The sequence below is a fragment of the Stenella coeruleoalba genome (assembly GCF_951394435.1).
Source record: "Stenella coeruleoalba genome assembly, chromosome: 2".
Classification (NCBI taxonomy): Eukaryota; Metazoa; Chordata; class Mammalia; order Artiodactyla; family Delphinidae; genus Stenella; species Stenella coeruleoalba.
Window position 1 is genome coordinate 49,426,180 of NC_137147.1, and position 16,453 is coordinate 49,442,632.

At 44.7% G+C, this 16,453-nt stretch overlaps 1 protein-coding gene across 2 annotated transcripts in view; it reads left to right on the forward strand.

Annotated features, from left to right (window-relative positions):
• Window positions 1–551: 551 nt before the first annotated feature.
• Window positions 552–16,453, forward strand: part of CDKL1 (cyclin dependent kinase like 1) — a 69,079-nt gene continuing 53,177 nt past the window's right edge. Inside the window, exons 1-2 of one of the 2 annotated variants that reach the window (XM_079913232.1) lie at window positions 552–1,680; window positions 10,704–10,991. In XM_079913232.1, coding sequence (XP_079769358.1) covers window positions 10,824–10,991 — 168 coding nt within the window. In that variant the 5' untranslated portion in view covers window positions 552–1,680; window positions 10,704–10,823. Of the gene's footprint in view, window positions 1,681–9,602; window positions 10,113–10,703; window positions 10,992–16,453 lie in introns of those variants that run through there. The other variant, XM_079913231.1, reaches the window with a different exon arrangement.

The window sequence follows — 16,453 nt, forward strand, 5'->3', positions numbered from 1 at the left end:
CTGAAAGCACTTAGTACCACTGAACTGTCCACTTAAAACTGGTTAAGATGGTGTGTTGTGTGAATTTTACTACAATTTTTTTTAAAAGGTTGACAGTACCAAGTGCTTGCCTGGATCTGGAGCAACTGGAACTCTCACATATTTCTGATGGGAATGCCAAATGGTATGGCCATTTTGAAAAAACATATGGCAGTACCTCAGAAACTTAAACATACATTTACCATACAATCCAGCCGTTCCAATTCTCAATATGTACCCAAAAGAAATGAACACATATGCCCACAGAAAAATTTATTCACAAACAGGTGTCAGCGATGGAGGAAATGGCAACATGAAGGATACTTGTAGTGACAGAACTGTTCTGTAGCTTGACTTTATCAATGTGATATCACCCAGTTGTGATACTGTACTATAGTTTTGCAAAATGTTATCATTGGAGGAAACGGGAAAAAAAGTTTATGAGATCTCTACGTGAATCTAGAATTATCTCAAATTAGAAAGGTTAATTTTTTAAAAACTTTTTAAAAAATTATTTATTTATTTTTGGCTGCTTTGGGTCTTCATTGCTGTGCACGGGCTTTCCCTAGTTGTGGCAAGCGTGGGCTCCTCTTTGTTGCGGTGCGCAGGCTTCTCATTGCAGTGGCTTCTCTTGTTGCGGAGCACCGGCTCTAGGCGTGTGGGCTTCAGTAGTTGTGGCACACAGGCTCAGTAGTTGTGGTTCGCACGGGCTCTGGAGCGCAGGCTCAGTAGTTGTGGCACACGGGCTTAGTTGCTCTGCGGCATGTGTGATCTTCCCAGACCAGGCCTCGAACCTGTGTCCCCTGCATTGGCAGGTGGATTTTTAACCACTGAGCCACCAGGGAAGTCCCTAGAAAGGTTAATTCTTTAAGAAAACAAACAAAAAAATCCCAGACCAATACACGAATTTTCCTGGTTTCACACAACCAAAAAAGCATATACCCCAGAGATGAACCCAGGTCTGGTTCGTCCTCCATCACATGCTGTCTCCTTTCTTAGAGATCATCCCATGGGAAGCATGATGTGGTGGGAAGAGTGTGCTCTGCCAGTGGAAAGTGCTGGCTTCCTGAGTAGAAACCCTGGGAGTGTTTCTTAGTTCTCTGAGTGACGAAAAAGATGTTTTTCCTTGATTGATAGGTGTTAAGTGAATCTATAAATGTACATATGTTGTCAGTAAAGTATTAAATACATTTTAGTGTAAATGAAATTCCCACCTGAAAAGAAAACAGTATACAGAGATCATTAGTATCATAACAATAATAACAATTAAAGCTAACATGATTAGAGCACTCATTTATGTTCACAACTTTAAGAGGTAGCTGATTTCTAGGTTGCAGATGGAACAAATGAAGCCTAAGGAAGTTGAGTAACTTGCCTCACAGATGGTTCAGAGCAGAGCTGGATTTGATCCCAGGCAGTCTGGCTCCAGAGTTCATCCTCTTAATGGAAACCTCAGGTGAGATGATATTGTAGAAAAAGAAATATGTTGCTGGTGAAGGATTTCTTATCATTTAGCGGGAATATTGTTTAAATTCGTATTTTTTACAGGGACCTACATGTGGATTCACTTTAGATGCTTCACAATAATATCTCACTACTAATATTTGACAATGAGCCATTCTTATGAAAGCTATTTACAAGAACAGGATTTCCCATGTGGTGGTAACTATGATCTTCATTTAATCCTTGGCATGCATGCAGCTTAAAGATGACTTTATGAAACTATTTAGATCTTTTGGATCAATGGACGCCTAAAAATTCAATGTGAAATGTATCTAGGGTGGGTGCCAAAAATATTCTTTACTTATTCTTTAAGTAAAGAATATTTTTAAAATGCAAATAATTTCTACTTCCTGCCCTCCTCCTCCACCTTGTCACACACGTGAATATTTGTTTTGATACTGGGTTTTCTTTTTTTTTTTTCCGCTGTACACGGGCCTCTCACTGTTGCGGAGCACCGTTGTCCGGAGCACAGGCTCCGGACGCGCAGGCTCAGCGGCCATGGCTCACGGGCCCAGCCACTCCGCAGCATGTGGGATCTTCCCGGACCGGGGCATGAACCCGTGTCCCCTGCATCGGCAGGAGGACTCTCAACCACTGCGCCACCAGGGACGCCCCAAGTAAATTGTTCTTTCTTTTTTATTTTTTGCGGTATGCGGGCCTGTCACTGTTGAGGCCTCTCCCGTTGCGGAGCACAGGCTCAGCGGCCATGGCTCACGGGCCTAGCCACCCCGCGGCATGTGGGATCTTCCCGGACCAGGGCACGAACCCGTGTCCCCTGCATCGTTAGGCGGACTCCCAACCACTGCACCCCCAGGCAAGCCCTGATAACTGGGTTTTCTTAAGGCAGATTTACACTTCTTTAACCATGTAATTAGAGCTATTTAATTTAAAGCCACAGTGTGGTACAACAGGTGGAAAGAATACAACTCAGAATTGAGACACAGGTTCTAGCCCTGTTTGTTGCCTAGGACAATTTTTTTTTTAACATCTTTATTGGAGTATAATTGCTTTACAATGGTGTGTTAGTTTCTGCTTTATAACAAAGTGAATCAGCTATATGTATACATATATCCCCATATCCCCTCCCTCTTGCGTCTCCCTCCCACCCTCCCTATCCCACCCCTCTAGGTGGTCACAAAGCACTGAGCAGATCTCCCTGTGCTATGCGGCTGCTTCCCACTAGCTATCTAGTTTACATTTGGTAGTGTATATATGTCCATGCTGACAAAGGATTAATCTACAAAATTTGGTTTTTTGACTCCTAAAAAGTCATTTAGATTTTTGGTAGCTGTTTCCTCAAATGCCAAATGTGCCCTCTCTCCTTCACAGAACGTGGTGAAGTGTTTTGAGAAGCAAAAAGTACAATGTGAATTCCAGCCCTCCAAGGTCTATCTCACTTCCTCCAGGGAAGACACTCGCTGGGAGGGGAGGCAGGAGAGCAGGCTGTGCACGATGACACAGTGCTTGGTCTCCGGAAAGTCTCTTCTCAGCCTCCAGAGCCCAGCGTGGTATCTGACCCAGGTCAGCACCCAGCAGAAGTCTGCTTTCCAAACAGCTATTTCTGTGCCATGGCTTTAAGCTGAAGTTCACAAAGTAATTTATGTTCTTTCTTATTTATTGTCTCATAAATTTTTTTTGACATTTACCTTTTCCCTAGAATGTAATGATTCAAAAATCATACAAGCCCAGAAATGTACATAGACTGTCTACAATTAAGTGTGGTTAGCAATCATCTGTCCAGAGTGGCAGAGATGTACACCATGAGATCTGGAGACTTGTCTCCTGAAGAAGGATCACCGTGTACATTGTCTCACACACTGGTGGCCCAGGGCCAACCACATAAACCCTCCGGGGTTTCATGTTAATCTTGCTGAGCCCTCACAGTATTTGGGTTCGTTGGCAAAAGTACCGGGTGGTTGTTTTAAAATCTGAAGATGCTAAAAAAGTATTGACGTTGTTAAAGGTAGACTCAGAAACAAAGAAAGCTTTTAGAAGAAGAGGTGCTTTAAAAGAATGGCTTATCATATATAAAATGCAATGAGTACCTAAAGGGAAAAATACACACAAAATAACTAAGGTTATGGTGATTAGGGATGAAAACACTTTATTCTGTTTTTGGTTGGGTCCACATAGAAAGTCAAGGATGACTTTTATTTAAATTGACTTTCCAGTATTTACACTGATTCACCTTTACTATCTCCAGATAAGGGAGAAAGTTATTTACACACACCCGGTTTTGTGACGTTTAAGCAGTGGCTGTTCAGGAAGAACCTGTCTGACACTTGGCTTCTCTTTAAGTTGTTCACAAGGTGTTCTTAGTTGTTGTAACTCCATTCGCCACTACAGCATGGGCTTTGGAAACAGGTGGAGTCGGGTTTGAAACCTGCTGTCGGCCTGGGATAGCTGGGTGGTCTTGACTACGGGGACCAACCTCTCAGAGCCTCAGCTGCTTCTTTAGTAAGATGGGGTAGTTAATAATGCCGACCAGTTAACAAATCCAACCATATAAGATTGTTATAAAGATTAGAGATAATAAAGATATTGAGCCTGAAACGTAAGTACCCCTACAGGGTAGTTATGAACTCTTTTCTGTATGTGCCCTGGAAACAATTTCTAAATCCACTTAAAGCAGAGAAAGGAAATTCAAGTATTTCCTCAAGCGGCTGTATAGCGTCATTTTAAGATCACAGCGACCAAGCTCACTTTTCCTTACAGGAAGCATAATTGGGGGTGGCGGGGAAGCTTGAACCATTGCCCTGGTTTCAGCACTCAGATGAGGCCCCAGGATTCTGCCCAACCTCACAGAAGTTTGCTCTTCAGAGTTGGGAACTGCACACAGAGGAATTTGTTGAGCCACTGTGATAAGGAAGCGTAATGACAAGACTTACCTTCCTGGCAACTTAAAAAAAGGAGGGTACTACATTGCGTGTAATATGTACTTTGGGTCAACTCCCAATGTCCTATACATTAACTCAAGAATCCTGACAACCACTTCTACTGTGTTAGGTAGTACTAGCAAACGGGCTAGGAGCAAAGGGTCTGTAGTCAGACTGCCTTCATTCCTGTCCCCACTTCACAACTCGCTAGTTTTGTGTCCTTAGACACGTGACTTATCCATTCTAAAACTCACTTTCCTCATCTGAAACCCAGGATAATATTGATGCCCATCTCCTAGGGTTGTTGTAAGGCTCATACATAAATATTCTTAGCTTAACGCCTGCCATGAAGTAAGCACTAGTTAAATAATTATTGCTGTTGTTGGTTGGCCAACAGTCCCTATCTTGCACAAAATCAAACACCAGTAAGAAGGTAGAAGTGCTGGTCTTCTGACTCCAAATCCCAGGCTCTTTCTCTTACCATGTGTTACTCTACTGAATGTTTATTGCTTTCTTAAATGATTAAAATACCACAGTGCTGTTTGTGTTATCCAGGGGCACTGAAGTATTCTCTCTAATTATGCAGAGGTGCAAATCAAAGATCGCTCCAAGTAGAAAATCATAACATTGTTTCGCTGTTCTTTGCGCTTGCTTGAGAAAAAGAACCCACGTATCAGACCATTTCTCACCCTCCCAGGAACTCTGCTTCCTGGGAGTTACAATTCTTTGATATCAAAACCAGTTCCAGTCGTGCCAGCTGAAAGGGCTGACTGCATTTTGACAGCGTAGAGGCCATAGCATTCTCTCTGTTTGGGGCCAAGTGGTGACGTCAACTGTTTGTCTCCCTTTCAAAGTTGTTCTCTCGTATTTTGCTCCAACTTCCTCCAAATACGACTGGTACAACTGCAGGTGCCACCAGCTCTCTGGCTCATTGCTTAGTTAGGCTTAAATGACTGTGCGCTTGCTCCCTGCTTCCCTACTGGGCTTGGCACAGCTCCAGGCTGCTTGGGTACTGAAGCCTGTGAAGTCCATGAAGTTGGTTTTCCAGACTAACTTTAACCTGGAATGAACTTCAGACAAGGTAGCTCTGGAGAAATTCATATTGACTTTCCTACCTCATTTACAAATAATTTTTCAAATTGTCAAAGAGAAACATTCACCGACATAGACCATACCCTGGGCCATAAAACAAACCTCAACACGTTTGAAAGAAGTTAAATCACACAAAGGGATTTCTCTGAAAGCAATGGAATTAAACTAGAAATTGATAGCAGAAAGATATCTGGAAAATCTGTTTTAAAAAAGTTGGAAATTAAAACAGCACAGTTCAGAATAGCCCATGGTTCAAATAGGAAGTCATGAAGGAAATTATAAAATATTCTGAGCAGAATGAAAATGAAAGTACAACATATCAAGATGTCTGGGATGCATTTAAAGTCGTAGTTAGAGGAAATTTTATGGCATTAAAGGCTTATATTAGCAAAGAAGAAAGATCTAAAATTAATGATCTCTGGGACTTCCCTGGTGGTCCAGTGGTTAAGGCACCACGCTCCCAATGCAGGGGGCCCAGGTTCGATCCCTGGTCAGGGAACTAGACCCCACCTGCCACAACTAAGAGTCCGCATACCGCAACTAAAAGATCCTGCATGCCACAACTAAATATCTCGCATGTCGCACGAAGATCCCACACGCGGCTATGAAGATCCTGCGTGCCGCAACTAAGACCTGGCACAGCCAAATAAATACTTAAAAAATAATAATAAAATAAAATTAATGGTTTAAGATTTCATCTTAAAAAACTAGAAAACGTAGCTAAAAGCAAAGCAAGGTGAAGGAAGAAAATAATAAAGAGATGAAATCAGTGAAATTGAAAAACCACAGAGGAAATCAATTAAGTCAAAAGCTGTTTCTTTTAAAAAATCAACAAAATTGGTAAGCCTTAGTCAAACTGATCAGGAAAAAGAAGGAAAAAACCCCCCAAATTACTAACATCAAAAATGACAGAGAGGAGGGCTTCCCTGGTGGCGCAGTGGTCGAGAGTCTGCCTGCCTATGCAGGGGACGCAGGTTCGTGCCCCAGTCCGGGAAGATCCCACATGCCGTGGAGCGGCTGGGCCCGTGAGCCATGGCCGCTGAGCCTGCGCGTCCGGAGCCTGTGCTCCGCAATGGGAGAGGCCGCAACAGTGCGAGGCCTGTGTACCCCCGCCCAAAAAAAAAAAAAAAAAAGAAATAGATACCCTGAATAGTCCTATATTTTATATAATAAAGAAGTAGAATTTGTAATTAAAAACATTTCAAAAATGAAAATTCCAGATGGCTCTACTGGCATATTTTACCAAACATTTAAGGAATAAATAATACCAATTTAATATAAACTTCTCCAGAAGATAAAGGAGAAGGAAACACTTGCCAACTCATTTTATGAGATCAGCATTACCTTGATACCCAAACCAGACAAAGTCATGAAAATTAAACTATTAATATCTCTCAGAAACAATGTAAAAATCCTTAATAAAATATTATTAATAAACTCCAGCAGTGTATCAAAATGATAGAACACCATAACCAAACTGGTTTTATCCCAGGAATGTAAGGTTGGTTCAACATTTTAAAATCAATCACAGTAATTCACTATATCAACAGACTAAACAAGAAAAGTCATTATTTCAATAGATGCAGAAAAGTATTTGACAAAATTCTCCATCCATTCATTATTAAAAACAAAACAAAACAAAACAAAAAAACACCTTTCAGCAAATTGCAATTAAAAAGAACTTTCTCTGGACTTCCCTGGTGGTCCAGTGGTAAAGAACCTGCCTTCCAATGCAGGGGACACGGGTTCGATCCCTGGTTGGGGAAGTAAGATCCCACATGATGCGGGGCAGCTAAGCCCACGCGCCACAACTACTGAGCTCTCACGCCTCAACGAGAGAGCCCGTGTGCCACAAACTACAGAGCCCACATGCTCAGGAGCCTGCACACTGCAACTACAGAGCCCATGCGCCCTGGAGCCTGCGTTCCACAACTAGAGAGAGAAAACCTGCACGCCACAAATAGAGAGAAGGCTGTGTGTGCCACAACGAAGAGCCCGCGCCACAACAAAGGATCCTGCACGCCTCAGGGAAGACCCCGCATGCCACAACTAAGACCTGACGCAGTCAAAAAATAAATAAATATTAAAAAAAGAACGTTCTCAATCTAATAAACAGCTTCTGTGTTAGTTCTATATTGCTGTGTAACAGCCCCAAAACATAAATGTCAAACAATGATTATCTCACAGTCTCTGGAAGCTGGGAATCTAGGTAGGACTTAGCTAGGTGCCTCCGAATCAAGGTCTCTTACAAAAGTGAACTTATGTTGTCAGCTACGAGCTCATCTGGAGACTCACTGGAGCAGGAGCAGGGGTGGTGGTAGGGAGATCCACTTCCAAGCTCACTCACAAGATTGTTGGCAGCATTCAGTTCCTCACAGAATACTGCACTGAGTGACTATGTTCTTCTTGGCTGTTGGTCGCCTCAATTCCTTGCCATAGGGCAGCTCACAACATGGCATCTGGATTCCCTCAGAGGCAGTGAGCAAGAGAGTACAAGAGAGTACTCACGGCAGAAATCACAGTCTCTTTGTAACCTAATCTCAAAAGTGATATTCCATTACTTTAAACATATTTTATTCCTTAGAAGCAAGTCAGTAGGTCAAGCCTACACTGAATATACAAGGGGAGTATACAGGGCATGAATACCATGAGGCAGGGATCATTAAGGGCCATCTTATAGACTGCCTACCACAACCTCTACAAAGAAATCTAGTTAGTGCAGGATACCTAGTGGTGCAAGATTGAATGTTTTCCTCCTAAGATCAGTAATAAGGATGTCTGCTCTCACCACTCCTATTTGATATTACACTGGAGGACGGACATACCAAGTGCAATAAGGCAAGAAAAAGAAAGAAAAGGCATACCAGTTAGGAAAAACTAAAACTGTCCCTATTTGTAGATGACTGTCTACATAGAAAACCTCAAGGAATTTACAAAAACCTTCTAGAACTTGTAAGTAAGAAAACGCAAATCAGCATATGAAAAACTGCTCAATGTTAGTCATTAGGGGAATGCAAATTAAAACCACAAGAGACCATTACCCACCTTTTAGAATGACTGAGTCAAAAGAACTGAATACCAAGTGTTGGCAAAGAGGCAGAAATTGGAACATTGCTGGCAGGAATGTAAAATGGTACAGTCACTTTGGAAAACATTTTGGCAGTCACTTACAGTAACACATACTTAACATATGACCCAGCAGTACTCCTAGGTATTGTTTTCCCAAGAGAAATGAAAACATATGTTCACACAAAAGACCATTCATGAATATTTACAGTGGCTTGGTTTATAATCACCCAAACTGGAAACGACTCAAATGTTCTTCAACTGGGAGTGGATAAACAATATCCATACAATGGAATAGTACTCAGTAATAAAAAGGAATGAACTACTGATAAATGCAACAATATGGATGAATCTCAAATATATTAATACTAAGTGAAAGAAGATTAGCCTCAAAAGGCTACATAATGTATAATTCCATTTATATGACATACTGGAAGAGGCATAACTATAGAGACAGAAAACACATCAATGGCCGCCATTTGCAAACCATTTTGGGGAGGTTCACCTCCAGCCCATCCCTGGACTCCATCTATATGCCACTCCATTTTCAAGGCAGCCACCAATCTCTCTCCTCCCAGCTCCAGCTCCTTCCTGAACCCTATCCTGATTTACATTTAGTGGCATGCTGCTTGGCGCAGGATTGGTCCCCGTTTAGTAGGCAGTATGCAAATTTTCTCTCCTTAGCTATTGCTTCCAGGCAACACCCATCTCAATGCTGGACATATGGAGTGGGATAGATGATAAAGTACTGAGGCAATCTGCCCAGTGGCGAATTACCCTATTTCGTGATTTCCTCCAAGCCCGTTAATTTTCCATCATTGTGCTCCGTTCGACCTGAGCGAGTAGGAGCCAGCCGGGAGAAGGATGTAAATAAGGAACGTAAGGTAGGGCAGGCTCTGTAAGCCTCCATCTCCCACATTATAAGCCCAGCTCTAGTGGAAGTCAATGGTCAAGCACCGCCCCACCCCACCCCACCTCCCAAGCTAGTGGGGGTACGTGCAGACTCTAACCAATTTCAGTCATCGTACTGTCATCATACTTCCTCTTTTCCTCTCCCCCTTTCTCTCATTCATTCATTACTGGCTGCTACAGCACTGACCAGGAGAGACACAGAAGCTGCCCTCAAGGCATTCACAGTCTCGCGGAGAATACAGGGGAGTAATCACAGTTATCACACGGTGTGGCGCAGGCTGCGTGGGGTGAGGGGCTCCTAGCGCAGGCGTCTTCCCGGCAGACTCTGCCAGAGCTGCGTCTTCCACGACCTGCTGGAGTTTGCAATCTTGCAGGCCTCCTCTCCCCGGCAGAGGGACGTGCAGGGACCCGGGCCCACGTCCAGAACAGCTTCTCCCGGGCTCCGAGGCAGCCCACCACAGGGCCTTTCGCCGCAGCAAGGACGGCGACCGGGTCCGGGAGGGAGGCCGGGGCGCTGCGGCCCCGCCCTGGCCAGGCCGGAGCGGGGGGCGGTCCCATAGGGATCGCGGGCCGGCCGGCCGGCCGCGACCGAGCTGGGCGGGAGCCGGCGAGGCAGGAGCTAGCCGGCCCGACAGCTGCGGCGCCGTGAGTCCTGGGCGGGGAGGGAGGCGCGGGCCGGGCCGCCACGTGGCGCCGCTCGAGGCTGCGCGGCGGGGGCTGGGGCGCGGGTGGAAAGCCGAGGCGGCGCTGGCGGGTTTCCCCGCGGCCGCGCAGCAGCGGCGGGGCGGGAGAGGTGGCCCCGCCCAGCGGCGGGACGGCGCGTCCCTGCTTCCCACAGAGCTCCGGGCCCGCCTCAGGAGGCGCGGGGCGCGGGGCGCGCGCCTCGCAGGGCTCTCCCCTCCGGCGGGGCCTCGCCGCCGCCGCCCGCGAAGGGAAATGAAACCCGATATTAGAATCGGGGAAGCCCTTACCCTTCCCAGTCCTCCAGCCAGCTCATGTGTCTTAGATCGGATGAATTTACCATTAAAAAGATAGATTGTCTTACAACTCAGTTCGTTTTAGGATGACGGGTTACATTTTAACTTGCAGGGTATATAACAGACGATTAAACTTGAGTTATCAAAGGCAGCTGACTCCAGGCTGTCACCCTTGATCAAGTGGCCACGGCTGAGGGGCGAGGCTTTAAGGGAATGGGTCGGTTCCTAATTCTGTAACGAGTGCCGTCTTCTGTTCTAGGTCCTTGACAAAGACCCATCGCTGAGTGAAGCTCTAGTGCAGTGTGTTCATGCCAAGATTTTATAAGCGACATTTTCAAACTATGTGAAGATCCATTTAAAAAAGATTTATTCTTCTGTGATGGAGAAGTATGAAAAAATTGGGAAAATTGGCGAAGGATCCTATGGAGTTGTTTTCAAATGCAGAAACAGGGACACGGGTCAGATTGTGGCCATCAAGAGGTTTCTGGAATCAGAAGATGACCCTGTCATAAAGAAAATCGCCCTTCGAGAAATCCACATGCTCAAGGTAATGGATTTTTTTTTAATTAATTTATTTAGGCTGTGTTGGGTCTCCATTGCTGAGTGCACGCTTTCTCTAGTTGCGGCGGGGGCTACTCTTTTTTTTTTTTTTTTAACATCTTTACTGGAGTATAATTGCTTTACAATTTTGAATTTGAAGTGGATCAGCTATATGCATACATATATCCCCATATCCCCTCCCTCTTGTGTATCCCTCCCACCCTCCCTATCCCACCCCTCTAGGGGCTACTCTTCGTTGAGATGCACGGGCTTCTCCTTGCAGTGGCTTCTCTTGTTGTGGGGTACCGGCTCTAGGCACTCAGGCTTCAGTAGTTGTGGCTCGCGGGCTCTAGAGCGCAGGCTCAGTAGCTGTGGCGCTCGGGCTTAGTTGCTCTGCTGCATGTGGGATCTTCCCAGACCAGGGATCGAACCCCTGTCCCCTGCATTGGCAGGCAGATTCTTAACCACTGGGCCACCAGGGAAGTCCTGGTAATGGATTCTTTAAAGTGAAGCTTCAGGGACTAACAAAATTAAAGTGAGTCGTGTTATGTGAAATAAATGCCTTGAGATGTGGCCACATCTCCTTCCTTCACGGACTTCTGTCCTCAGTGACACAAATGGGACATCTGTGCGCGAGTCACCAAGTATATAATGAATTATAAAGTGGAGACGTTAAGTGCAGGGAACGATGGTATTCACTTTCAGACTTGCTGTGGAATATTTTATTTTTCTTCCCAGTGGCTTCTTTCCCATGTCACCTGTAGATCTGGTTCATGAAAAGCCATCAACTTTTATAGTACAGGAACTTTCCATGATTTTTAAACTTCTAGACTAGCTTCTGTTGATGTTCTGAGTCCATGAAGAGAATTAATCATTCACCTGTTTTCAAACAGCTAGAAAGCTGACAGGTTTTCATTATGCCTCACATCTACCTACGGCTGACCTTTATAACGTCTTGTCTCTAGAAGAAGGATTTTTCTCAAAAAAGTGAAATGATTGCTTTAAAAATGTTCATCAGTTAACTCTTGGAGACCATGACATGGGGGGGGAGGGGAGTTGTTTATTATAAGCTGAAAGTATTTTTTTCCTGGAATGGAAATGAAGAAGGAAAGTATCTTTCCTTCTTTTCTGAATTTCTGTGAAGATGAAACCCAAATCCTACCCTACGTAGAATGCGTCCTGTAATGAATGCAGTGTGGGTTAACTTTCAACAGATTAACTTTCTCTGTAGGGGTTGGTTTTAAACAGTTAGGGCCTCTGTGTTCTGACAAGTACAACTAACTATCCAACAAGGAAAGAGCAACCTCGTGCGAGCTCAATGGAACATCCAGGGGATTTTCTATCATCTTTGCTTCTCCAGACCTCTCTAAAAGTCTTCTTCTCCCCATGAATTGCGTGTGTGGGGTTATCTCTGGATAAGGACCCCAAATGGGAAGTGGAGGGCTTTGGATAAGTTAAAACGGGTGGGGAAGACTTTCTCTATTTGGGTCTAGGACATTCTTTACCAACTGGATGTTGTCAATTCTGAGAAGACACTTCCAAAGCCCCTGTGAAGTACTCCCCTAGGAAAGCGCGAGACAAGCAGTGTTTGCCCATCCCACTGCCTGGTTGCCCTGCCCTCCCCACTCTCTACACAGGGAGAGAGAGGGTCTCACTGTTTCTCTGGCGCCCATGGATGTTTTTCACTTTCTCAGGCTTTCCCTAGCGGAGAAGGTGATAATTGTATTTCAAAGGGCCCATTTACTCCAAAGAAAAGCCAGTCTGTTTCTAGTGGAGAGATGCTCTTTTTCTGATTCTGAAGGTCACCTGCGAGCACCTCTCTGAAACCTCTCGCTATTCTTTAGCAATACGGTGTTTACGAGTTTAGTCCCTGAATTACTTCAGTTCCCCCAGGATGGGGACCTCGCCTCTAGATCTCTGTATCAACCACTTGGCACGTAATACCAATAAATGTTATTGTTGGATTGAAAAAAAGATGTTAACAAAATAAACTCTTAGGAAGGGTAGATGTTGCCAATAAGTTAGGAAGTCAGATGTGTTCTCATGAGTAACTGAATATTGATGTCCTCTGAAGGATACAGTTGAGTGCACAGGAGCCTGAGTACAGAGCACACAGCACTCCATTCTCCAAAATCAAGTGCACAGCTGAGATGCCCCTGATCTGTATCAGGTGATAGGACTAGATTATCAGTAGAGCCTGTCCCATCAAGCCCTAACTTTTCAGAATTCTGTGATATTCCTAACACATAATGGGTGCTTAAATATTTGCTGGATAAATGAATTGAGGGTTTGTTAAATGAAGTCATACTTTCTCCACTTACTTATTCAGCAAATATTTATGGAGCTCCATTGTACCTAAAACAATGTTTATGTGAACTTGTACATCCTGTCTTTCAGATGCTTAACCAGTGGAAGATGAATTTCCCCTCAGCTCTTACACCCAATAGACTGGGTTCCTAATGGGCAGGGCCTGTGTCATTCACCTTGTCTCCCCGTGCCTGTCATGAACCCTCTAAATAAAGTGTTTGGAGGCTTGCTTGAACTAGACTTTGAAATGTTTAGGGAGACATGGAATAAGAGATAAGGCATTCAGGGCAGACAGTCTCTCCTAGGGAAAAAAGAAGTGCATAAGTGGAAAACAGTATATTGAAGGAACACAGGTAATAACCCCAAAGTCTTAGCCAAGATGCTGCTGGGCTAATAGGCCTGAGAGAAAAGAGAAGGAAAGGAAGCCAGCGTGCATTAGGAGGGGGTGTGAGGAATTTCTTGGAAAACAGGTCTGGCCCTGGGTTAAGTGATGATTAGCACATAGCTTCACCTTGGTCCCAGGTGGCCTTTGGGGTTTGGAGCCTGCCTTGGGGACATGTTGTTGTCCCTGAGAACAGGAAACTGCTGAGGTCTAAGCTAGTGTTTTAGGGTCCCATCTGAGCTGCATTCAAGGCAGAGCTCTAGGGCCCATGGAAGGGGAATACTAAACCAGAACCAAGCACAGTTCCATGGGCCCAGGTTCACGGGCTCAGGGGCTCAGTGAGTGTGAGTTCCTAGGAATTTCCTTGCATACCCCTCACAGAACTGGGGCTGTTAATGACCCCTGCTAAGGTCAAGAACTAGGAAGACTGAGGCTGAAGGTACCTCAGTGACCTTAGCAGGTGAGAACAAGCAAGGGCTGAGGCCCAGACTGCTCTTATTATGATAAGGAAAGCAAGAAAGGTAGATGAAGACCAGATGTAGAAGGCTTTGAATGCCAGGCTGAGGAGTCTGGCTTTCACGTGAAAAGAGGGAAGCCAGCCAAGATTTTTTATTAGAAAGTTATCATTTGCAGACTTTTGAATTTCATGGATCAGTAAAATTTCCAAAAAAAAATTTTTTTGTTTAGATTGGTCGGCATTTTAAGAAGCTGGGTATCATCATCACTTCATAAATGAAAGGATGTTTTAATATTTTAGAAAAACTAGGAAAGACCCAATTTTAGGAAAAAAGCAGTCTTCCTGAGAGAGTAGTTGACAACTAAAACAACATCTCTCTATATATACATTTCTCAGGTGTGTGAGAGTGTATGAGTGTAGGGGTGTGTGTGTGTGTGTGTGTGTGTGTGTGAGAGAGAGAGAGAGAGAGAGAGGGATCATTGCCCTTATTTTTCTCATTTCACTATCCATTGATGAAAATGAAGACATCAGCTGTTTTGCGCAGCCTAAATTTCATGAAAGTTAGTACTATATCTGCGAACAAAGAGACTCCCCAGATCAGATGATGTCCTACTTATAGGATCTATCTGATACAACGAAATACTAATACCACAAAAGAACTGAATGGTCCCTTGGATTTTTTTTTTTTTTTTTTTTTTGGCTGTGTTGGGTCTTCGTTGCTGCACACGGGCTTTCTCTAGTTACAGCAAGCAGGGGCTACTCTTCGTCATGGTGCATGGGCTTCTCATTGCGGTGGCTTCTCTTGTTGCAGAGTGCGGGTTCTAGGCAAGCAGACTTCAGTTGTTGCAGCATGAGGGCTCCGTAGTTGCAGAACGCAGGCCCTAGAGTGCATGGGCTTCAGTAGCTGTGGCACGTGGACTCAGTAGTTGTGGCACATGGGCTTAGTTGCTCCGCGGCATGTGGGATCTTCCTGGACCGGGGATCGAACCTGTGTCCCCTGCATTGACAGGTGGATTCTTAACCACTGTGCCACCAGGGAAGTCTATTAAGTTATAATAGAATTTGGCATGTATCTGTCCTCAGAGAATTGCTTGTATGTTTTTTAAACCATTAAATGGTTTAAACCATTTAAACCATTTTTAAAGCATTCCAAGCAAGGGGAAGAGTAAGAGGCCCCAAGGCAAGATCAAGTGAGGTGTTCTAGGTGTGTTCTAGTGTGTTCTAGGAGGAGCAAAGAGATGAGTGTGTCTGGAGCAGGGGAAGTGAGAAAGAGAGCCATAGGAGATGAAGTTAAAGAGATGAAGGGGTTAGATGTGAGGGCCCTGTGGGCCATGGTAGGGACTGTGGATTTTACTTTGAATGAGATGGGAGCCAGCAGAGGGTTTTGAGCAGAGGGGTGCCCTGGCATGACTTATACCCTAGAAGCGTTCCTCTAGCTGCTGGTTACTCCAGCTCCATGAGCAGGAAGTTCTTTTAGAAGACTGCTGATGTGATCCAGGTGTGAGGTGATGGGGTTTGGGTCAGAGGGGCAGCAGTGGAGGTGGTCAAATTCAAGATTTATTCTGAGAGAAGAGCGCATAGGAATCCGATGGTTGGATGAGGAATCACGAATGACTCCAAAGTTCTTCAATTGAGTACCTGGAAGAATGAAGAGATCATTCACTGTGATAGGGAGACCCAGGTGCAAATCTGGGGGAAAGGAAGTCAAAAGTTCTGTTTTGGATATGTTATATTTGAGGTGTAAACCCACTGTAAAGTGGGCAATTAAATGCACAAGTCTGGCATTCAGGGAAAAGTCCAGGTTGGAGTTACCACCATGGGGAATGGAGAGACAAGTACCAAAGATTGAGCCCTGGAGCTCCAACATCTGGAGGTCAGGAAGCTGAGGAACCAGCAAAAGAGGTAAGAAGGGGTGATCTTCAAGGCAGGAAAATCCCAAGAGCAATGTTCTTAAAAGCTGAGAGAAGGGAATTCCCTGATGGTTCAGTGGTTAGGACTCCGCACTTCCACTGCAGGGGGCCCAGGTTCGATCCCTGGTCTGGGAACTAAGATCCCATGAGCCGTGTGGTGTGGCCAAAAAAAAAAAAAAAAGCTGAGGGAAGAAAATGTTTTGAGAATGAGGGGGTTGCTCAATGGTGTCAAAGGTCACCTTTAGTACAGGCTTGAATTAGCCATTGGCTTTGAAAATATGAGGGTCATTTGAGACCTTAATGAGAGCTATTTGGGTAGAGTGGTAGGGATGAAAGCTTCATCAGAGAGGGTTCAAGAGAGGATGAGAAGAGCAAAGTGAAGACAGTGATAAAGGCAACTCTTCTGAGGAATT